This window comes from Pipistrellus kuhlii, unplaced genomic scaffold (assembly GCF_014108245.1).
Source record: "Pipistrellus kuhlii isolate mPipKuh1 unplaced genomic scaffold, mPipKuh1.p scaffold_m20_p_5, whole genome shotgun sequence".
Taxonomy (NCBI): Eukaryota; Metazoa; Chordata; class Mammalia; order Chiroptera; family Vespertilionidae; genus Pipistrellus; species Pipistrellus kuhlii.
In genome coordinates, this window is record NW_023425551.1 from 25,918,574 (window position 1) to 25,928,345 (window position 9,772).

The 9,772-nt window shown below is 39.4% G+C and overlaps 1 protein-coding gene across 1 annotated transcript in view; it reads left to right on the top strand.

Annotated features, from left to right (window-relative positions):
* The window catches only part of SAMD5 (sterile alpha motif domain containing 5), a 44,219-nt gene extending 35,489 nt beyond the window's left edge, over positions 1-8,730 (top strand). Inside the window, exon 2 of the mRNA XM_036414097.2 lies at positions 3,871-8,730. Coding sequence (XP_036269990.1) covers positions 3,871-3,933 — 63 coding nt within the window. The 3' untranslated portion in view covers positions 3,934-8,730. The remainder of the gene's footprint in view (positions 1-3,870) is intronic.
* Positions 8,731-9,772: the final 1,042 nt, after the last annotated feature.

Here is a 9,772-nt window from a genome sequence, read left to right on the forward strand (position 1 = left end):
TATAAAATGTGGCTTCTGCCCTTGGAGGAGTTTATAATGAAAAGGAGGCTATATGGAAGCTCCCTCTCTCCAAGCAGATTCCCAGCCTTCCTTTGTCCAATAAGGATAGGCCGTGTGCCATGGTTGAATGTTGGTCAACTCACCATGAGAAAGTCATTGGTGGAAACATGTCCTGTCACCAAGCACCCAGAGGCTCTGCTTAGTGCCCTTTCTTGCCATCTAGGAAGGGAGGAGGCAACATTTGTACTGTCATTCCTAATTAATTCTTTTCCTACAAGACATTTGCGCCCAATTGTAAAGAAATTGCATGGACTGTCAGTGTATAGTCACCCAGCTTTATTTATTTTTTACTTAACAAATATATTTTTATTGGTTTCAGAGAGAAAGGGAGAAGGAGAGAGATAGAAACATCAATGATGAGAGAGAATCATAGATCTATGCCTCCTGCATGCCCCATCCTGGGGATGGAGCTCTAAACCCAGGCATGTGCCCTGACTGGGATTCGAACCACGATCTCCTGGTTCAGAGGTGGATGCTCAACTGCTGAGCCAGGCCTGCCAAGCACCAGTTTTATTTTTTATCCCAGCAACCAAATTTGGAGAATTTATGTTTGTTGGTTCTATATCTGCAATGGAGCTACATCCTTAGAATAATATCACAATAGAGAAATAACTTTGAAATGGGTTAGTCCACATAACATTCTGATTGCCTTTATTTAGGGGCAAATCACAAGCTAAAAAGAGTTACATATCAGATTTGAAAACAGTTAAAAATCAACATAATAAAAGGAGAAAAAAATATAACCTTCTAAATCTTAATTTTTAGCCATAGAATTATAGTTTCTTTATTCATTAAATAACGTTTTCTGCCCCACCTATTTTTCTGTTTGGAACTCTCACATGGATTAGGAGAATTGCCAAATATCTATGAAATGAGAGCCTTTCCTCCCACCCTTTCCATCCCCCATAATCACCCAAAACAAATTAGACTGAGAAAGTCACCCAGCTCAGCCCAAGAGTTAGGTTTGTGTGGCCCTAACACAAGAACTCTGTGACTGAGAGAGGTCTCCAAGGCAGGTAAGGGGAGAATTAGATCAGCCAGAGTATAGGCCTTTTGGTAACGTTTCCTAGAAATAGGGAGATAACATTACAAACTGCTGGCATTCGTTTACAAACTGGCTATGAAAATAGCAAAACTTCAGGAGCATTAACAGAGCCACAAGTAGAACTTGCTGTTTATTGTCCCAGAGGTTGGCTTTCAGGAAGTTTGAGAAAGGACCAGATTTGAGGCCATTGCTTTCATGATTTTTAAGTCAGCCTCCTGCTACATCCAGAGAAGACTATACACACCTATAAATAGAGTATTATTATTGCTTTGGTGGCATGCAGAAAGAACTTTTTTTTCTTTGTGGGAGTATGCCAGATAATGTGTGCTGGGAGGAGTGGCTGTGTAAAACCAGGCTGGGCTGTGGCCGTGCCTGTATGCCCAGAAGACTTACTTTCATCAGTTAGCTCCTTCACATTTGTCAGAATTTTGAGCTTCTGCTCATTCCTATCCCACTTGACCAGGAATGGGACCTAGTAGGAGCAGGTGAGCCATCAGAGCAAGGGGGACCATGTGTAACAGGGGAATTACCAGCGTTTCTATGGTCATGAAGCAACATGTGCCCAGCTAATTACTGTTCTCTGCCACTGCTCTCACCTCTTGAATGGCCCAACCACAGAAATCCTGTTTGTCTGCCTCCCACCCTCTGGCCCAAAGAATGAAAAACAGTAACTTGCAAGGCTGGGCTTGTTTAATGAATGCGATTTGTTTTTGTTGAGCCAAGGAAGCAAGGTTTCTGAGGCTGTAAACTTGATGCTAGATTTGTGAATGACTCCATGTCCTCATCTTTAGATAAGTCCAAAGGGTGTGTCTGCACTTGCTGGATGATAACCGGTCCAAAGGCATTTTTCTTTATTTTTATAGGCTCCTACCTTTAATGGCAGGCGAGGCCATCTTCCTGGCTTCCGGCAGAGCTATATCTAGCATGGTGACATCTGAGCATCTTTTGTGCTAATAAGAATGTCCTCAACATGCTGCCTCCTCCTGTGGTGATCCTGGTCTTTCCCTTAGTAACTGCTGATGTTGGAAACTATGGCTCTTTCTGTTGTTCGTTTGTTTTTCTTATAGAAACAACAAGTTATCTTGCACTCTACTCTAGAGTAACCATAGAGTTTGGTAATACCTTTTCATTTATTTATTATTAGTGCATTCAAAACCAAACAGTTTTGCCTTCTTTATAGTAAGCTGAACTTGCCCTCACTCCCCACCAAGAAAACCTTAGTTTTGTCAAGAAAGATGGAACATCACGTTTTCAAAGTGTGTAACAGGAGGTAATCTGAATAGATGTTTTGGCGTGGCCATGGTTTCTTTGAGTGACTACTTGAATAGATTAGTTCGTAATAAATTATTATTACTTAGTATTACAGGAAAAATAAAAACAAAACACACAAAAAACGCCTGAAAATAGTTTGGTTCTCTGGAGAAAGAAACTTTCTGTCCATGGTTAGTAATACTTTCCATATAGATGCAATTGCCGGATAATGTTACCCAAACTAATTAATGATGACATATTAGTTAACATATTGCCATCAGCAGGTGGCTATCTGAGCAGAGGTGAAAATGGCATGTGCTCAAACAAATGGCTGTGCCCTTGAGAAATGTATACAATTGTGTGTGTGTATGTGTGTGTGTGTGTGTGTGTGTGTGTGTGTGTGTGTGTGTTTTAAAGAATCTTTGTACTGATGCCTGGAATACGAGTTATTTTTATAAAGCACAAAACTGGTGGCAGGTAGGAAAGATGCAGGCTAGAAAAACAAAAGAAAGCAAAATTGGTCCCACCTTTTCCAAAAGCATTTCCAATTAAAAATAAAAACAAAAACCCAGAGAGAGAACAGTTGAATCTACCAGCACAATTTGCTTGTCCTGTCAGAATCTTGGGAAAGACTCGGGTGTCCTCTCTTCCTTCATCCTCTCCTTTCTTCCTCTCCTTTGTCCATGTCAGAGCTGTCAGGGGCGTCTTGGCATGGGGCATGGCTGTGACAGATGGGCAGGAAACTCTAATCTGTTGCTGTCTTTCGCTTTCAGAGGAATCATTGTGACAGTGAAGGGGTTAACATGGTCAACACCTATCAGAGTTTGCCGACAATTAGTGTAATCTCAATCCCAGAACACTGACACAGATGACCACACAAGGTTGCATTCTACAAGGTTCTGCTTTGGAAGAAATCCTTCTTAATCTTTTCCCAGCACTTGTGCAACCATGCTTTTTAAATGCATATGTGAAAAAGTTACTGTTTCTGCATAATCCATGTGATTATGATAAAAGATGATTGTGAGTTGGTTTCATTTTGGAAGGTGCATTTTGAATTAGCACTTGCAGGTACAGGTTAATTGATATGCACCCTCTGAGCCCGAGGCGAGTAGCCTTTAGCAGGTTTCACAGCGTGTTGACTGTTACTCGATTAGTGAGGATGCTGAGGTATAGCATTGAGTGCTGGTTTAGGAAGGCAAGATACAAGTTTATGTAATTTTGTGTTACTATTTTGTCTGACAAGCAACCTAAAAGGAAAAAGGAACAGACCTCTCGAAAACAAAACTCGAGAAAAATGGGCTTGAACAGAATAAAATATATTTTTTTGTTGATTAGCTTCAAAGAGAAAATGCGTAGAGAAAAAGCAGACCTTAGAGCTGTTTTTCAAAAAAGTCCAGGTGGTAACCAGAAAAGGATTAGTATGGCTTAAAAATAGGAGCAGGAATCCATGCTGAACTAGGGGAAGAATGGGTAAAGGAGAACTTCAAATAACCCCCCTATGTTCAAATCCACAGGTCCCATTGGCTGGCATCCTAGAGTACTTAATGAATTGGCCGAAGTCATCACAGAACCGCTAGATATCATTTTTGGGAACTCGTGGAGGACTGATGAGGTGCCTGAAGACTGGAAAAGGGCATATTTAGGAACTTCTTTCAAAAAGGGAAATGGATGATGACCCTGGAAACACTCATCAGCTTAAATTTTGTTTGGAAAAATTCTGGAATAATCAGTACACTGGGTAACTAACCTACAAATAGCTAGACATGAGGCAGTGAAAGATCACACATTAAGAAGTGCCAAGTTCATTTGTAAAGGACACATCATTGTGAGATACAGTCTTATGCATATTTTGGAATCTTCCCTCTATTCTATGAGCTCTTGATGAAAATAAATTAGTTTGGCTAAGGTTTTGGGGAATTAATTTTAAGTGTAACACTAGACAAGAAGCAGGTTTCTGGCATTCGCTAGTAATTACATCATTTTGAAATTAACCTGTAACTTGAGAATAGTAGCTTTAATTTTGTATTTTAACATACTCCCCCCCCCCCCCATTTTATATAGGACCATGTTTTTATAGGTTAGGATGCTTATAAATTCTATATAGGATAGTTTGGTGAAGGAATTCTTATTTTAAGGTACTTTCTATGGTCATTTCATATATAGAGGTACATTTATAAAGCTGACTAATTAAGGCACATCACCAAAGGAAGCCGATGTTTTCTAACTTTTAAAAAAATTTTTAACCTGGCTGAAGTTCAGATTTAGGGCCAATAGACTGCCCTACTCTGACACTCACTGAGCAAGACCAGCTCTGGCCTTGGTGGCTGGTTCTCTTCATTCAGTGGACACTGCCACGACCGGTGCCTTGTCTCACCTCACCCTGCGCCCCCGGGGTCTGACCTCAGGTCTGTGGGGGCAAGGAGGTGGGAGTTAAGAACCCTGTCTGCAGCCAAGATGGAGAGCAGGATGAGGTGGGAGGAGGAAATTAAGATGGCTCTGGGTGTTGTTGTTTTTTTTTATTCCTTTTGTTCTTGCCTTTGGATATTGGCAGTTTTATTTTCCACGTTGGTAGGACCAATAATTTAAAAAAGATATAGACATGCAACAAGCTCTCAAGTCAGGCAGCTCTTGAGAGGAGCTGAGCAGAACCTTCCTACTGAAAAGTGAGATGCAGGTTTGCAGCAGGGTGGTGATGCTCCAGAGCTGGAAACACGCAAAGGGAAAGAAACCTACATTCATTTCTTCCTGGTATGCATCTGGTCCCGAGGAATGGGGTGGGCAGGGAAGGGAGATTCCATCACAGTACTGCTTTAAAAAATAGAAGGTTTACATGGTCTAGCTACTTCTAGAGATTAATTTAGATACTAGATAAATTCAGTCTCATTCTTCACTACAAATTTCAGGAAATTAAGCTCTAAATGTATGTCCAAATTTTCTTTTAAACATACATAGCTTGCAGTTTTATAAGAATTATACTCCAAACTTCAGTCATTGTTCTTCAAGTGAACTAGAGTCTTTAAGATTAACAAGCTATTTTTAAAAATTGATTTTAGAGAGAGAAGAAAGGAAAGGGTGGGGGGGAGAGAAAGAGAGAGAGAAATATCAATTTGAGAGAAGAACATCTATCATTGGCTTCCCACACACACCCCGACCTGGGATCAAACCTGCAACCTGGGTGTGTGCCCTGACCAGGAATTGAACTGGTGACCTTTTGGTGCTTGGGACTACTTGCACTGGCCAGGGCAACAAGCTATACTTCAAAAGGAGTGTGTCAGGGGATCTCTGCAGGTCACAGATATAATTTATTATGATAATAAATGGCTTCCTGTTGGAGACCTCATTTCCAGGTGCAGCACCTGTGGCGGATTTATTTCACAGACATACATTTACATGCGTTTGCTGAACTGATGCTAAAAAGGGCCCTAATTTTTGAAAAATCTATTGTTTTCACTGTGGGCATTATGGTCCAACGTAATGCAACCAAAAATGGGACTTTTCAAGTTTTTGTTTTTGTTTTTCTTCTATTTGTGTGATGTCCAACCTCACTTATCTTGACAAATTTAAGTCTTCTCTGTGTGTTTGCTATTAGAGTTTGAAAATAACAGTCCTCTACCTAATTTAAGACTCACAACTTAGAACGTGAAATAGCTGATAGATTTTAAAGATTGTTTTTTACCTAAAACCAGAGGAAGAAGACTTTAAGCAGAGCAGTATTTCATTAATTCCTTTGCATTAAATCAAGATGAGGTAAGAGAAGGTCAAAGAAGGGTAGTCACCTTGCCATGAATTGTATCTGGCAATAATTGCTCTTAGGAGGAGTTATTCTCCCCTCCCACCACCAGTGTTTTTCTTTTAAATTTAACATTTATGATGCCCTTAAATTTTTTTTATGTAAAAAAAGTAGCTGAGGGACAAGTGTTATCAAAACTAAAGGGTTATCTTAATTTATTTTTTCCTAGAACATCAAGGGAGATTAATTACTGACTTTTACATCATAATACTGAGGAATTTGGAGGAGTATGGCAAAGTTCACTTCAAGTTCATTTTAGAACCAAGTTTGTTGGGGGAGGGAAGAAAGATTTTATTCAGAAAGATTTTTTTCTTGGTCTAGGGAATGCATAGTTACCAAAGGACTTTTCAGCAGTGTAGAATAGATGCACTCAAGCAGTTTCTCAGTCCAGGGAGATGCATAGCACCCTGGTGTTGTGAAAGCAACAAGAACAGTAAGAATTGGGTTTTTACTTTGGAATTCCTCAGGTCTTAGTTCAAAGTCAAGATCACATTCATAGCTGTTTTGTCTGTGGTGGATCCAAGAACATAAACTGTAGATAGCAAGGAATGATCTTGAACAATTATTAAATTCATCACAGCCTTTTATGCTTGTCCGTAAAATGGGAAAAATAAATACATCCTGTAGAGCTTAAGAGGCTTAAAGTTCTGCAGCCTACACTCACACAGTCCTTTGCTCAGCTTGTAGCACATGGTAGGTGCTGAGTGCCTCTCTCTCTTTCCTTCTTTGCTACCAGTTACCTTAAAACGGACCAGAAAACTCAAATATAAATTGACCTGTAATTATTGCTGCCTCAAACCCCCTGGATAAGGCCCCTTTGCTTTCTTTTAGGAGGATAAAAGAAAAAGTTACAGTGGCCCTTCACAGTAGGAGTTTTGTAAATGTTTACTGATTGTATGAAAGAATTCATGCGGCCCGCCCTTGTCAAGTCTGGGAGATAGTCACATAGACACATATGAAAGTATTTAGCTAATCTTCCTCTTTTTAAAACAGCTTTAGACTTATAAGTCTGGTGTGCAAATTAGTGAATAGTAGATATGCATTTCCCTGTGATTTTTTGTGACTTGATTTACAAATTAGGGGTGCAAAGGGGAAGCCCCCAATCACTGCTTCTGGCTAAAGTCAGTCAAGATATGAAGCAGATGATGATAAACAGCAAACGCTTCTATGTGAAGAGAAACCAGATGTGCCAGGGCCTGGGAAGCACCTGCCAGAAACCGAGATGGTTCTCTCGTGAGAGTCTCACTGCCGGAAACAGGTCCCTTGCCTGGGTGCTGAGGAAGAACAAAAGGAGAGATTCAAGAACATTACATTTTGGACAGAATATTTGGTTTATGTAACTTTGTACCAGTAATACTTGATTAGGTGCCATAACACCATGTTGGTGGAAGAGTTCTGAATTTCAAAGTAAATAAAAAAGGAATAAAGAGTAGCATATAATATCCAGAGAGATACACAGAAATGAGCTAAGCCTGACCTTACATCACCAGTTCTCCATTCAGACCAAGGGCCAAGTAACAGGGAATCCTTAGGAGAGATTAGCTGACACCCTGTGCTTAGAATAGAGCCATGTAGTTGCTGTATTAAATGACACAAAATAGATTTTGCAGAGCAGAGCAAATCAACTAGGCTTTCTTTCTCTTTTAGAATTTCTAATTTTACTCTATGCAGCCTCAATGATCATCAATTAGACATTCCTACACAGATATTTTACACTGTTCAGATTCTTTGATTATAAAATCCCATTCAGCTTTATATTTACTTCTAAGGAGAAAAAAAATCAAATAACTTTCTACTCCATGATCATTATAGTAGATATTTCCTTAAAAGAAAAAAAAAAGTAGTTTAGAAACATGAACAACGTAACATTTTCAGTTATTAAAATAGATGTTTCTTTTAAATGTTTTTAATTCCTGAAAATAAATATTTATTTGTTGTTGTTAAAAGATAACTTTTAGAGGAAAATGGGGGGTTAAATTTTACATGTGTGAGCTGGGTGGTATTTTTTTTTTTGACAAGTTGACCAGCATTTCTTTCATTGGAACAAAAAGAAGTCACTTTTTAAGCATCACTTAAGATGACAAATGTTTTTTCTCGATGTATTCTGTAACATGACAAATTTTCCCTTATTATTTCAAAAATGAAATGCTGTATTGCATGTGTTATGGGCAAGGTAGTATTTGATTGGGACAAATGTTAGGAATTCTACTGTTCATTGCAGTTGTCACCCTGTCCCCTAAGCTTGACAGTATTTAAGATCCTTTTTGGGTTTGTAAAACCATTATTCCTTGAGCATTTCTGCCTATACAGAAATGTGTGCATGGCCCTGTATAACCAACACGTGTACATCCAAGTAGCCCAGCACAGAGTCATTCCTAGTGAAAACTGCAGGTTTGATTTTGTAAATGCAATTACAATGGACCCTCCCGCCCCCCTTCGGTTATTGTTTTGAAAAGGATTGTATGAGAAGGCACTCTGAAAAGCCTAATTGGAACAGCATTATGGACCATGCAATGTGTGCCCGTGCAGCCCTGTGACTGGCAAACATGTTCATTCTTCAATAAATGTTACGGCGTTCACAGCGGTTCCACCTTGGCCTCTTTTGTGATCGTTTACATTGGATGAATGGGGTACAGCCTGTGCGTTGTTTAAGTGGATGATATATAAATGTTTACAGCTCTGTAGCATTATGGTTAGCCTGGGAAATTAAGGTTCTAACTCAAAAGAAAGGAAAATACAAGACTTCCCACACTGCTTGCAGAATCCAAATAAATCATTATGATGTGTACTTAGATGCTTTTATGTGATGGTTACATATGTATATGTTGTGGCTTTCTCCCTCTTCCCTCCACCCCACTTCCGACTAAAAGAGTACCTGAGGGTGATATCGATAGTATGAGATTCTGTACCAGTAATCCTGGCCCACCACAGTGGGTGTGTGTGTGTGTGTGTGTGGATATACTAGTACTAGTATTAGGTGGTAGGCAGGGTCATAGGCGGAGTTTCTCCACATGCAGTGCTGCTGTGGTTCCTCAGCCCCCGATTCTCCATCTCAGGAGTCATTAGATCCAGGGTCTACTAGAGTCAGTCCCAGCCTTACCACTTTCTGGCTTTAGGACCTTCAGCAAAAGGAATAATTATTATAAATGCTTAGTAAAATAATTAGCACTTGATAAGCAGCCCAAAAACATTACTTTTAAAGAAGTTTTATATGCCAAAACCAGTTTGGCTCAGTGGATAGAGCATCTGCCTGCAGACTGATAGGTCTCAGGTTCAATTCCTGTCAAAGGCATATACCTTGGTTGCAGGCACATCCCCAGTGGGGGGTGTGCAGGAGGCAGCTGATTGATGTCTCTCTCTCATTGATGTTTCTAACTATTATCCCTCTACCTTCTTCTGTAAAAAATTAATAAAATATATTCTAAAAAAAAGTTCTATATTAGTGTTTTGGGTGATGTAAAAATGGCATTGTGATATGTTTCAGTGATTATGAATGGCTGATTTTATTCCCACTAAAGACGAGAGGAAAGTACATTTAAAGCAAGGAAATGTAGAATAAGTATTATAAAGAAATATGCAAAAATTTGAATTTTAGAAATGAAAAGGGACCTGAGAATAAGCACATC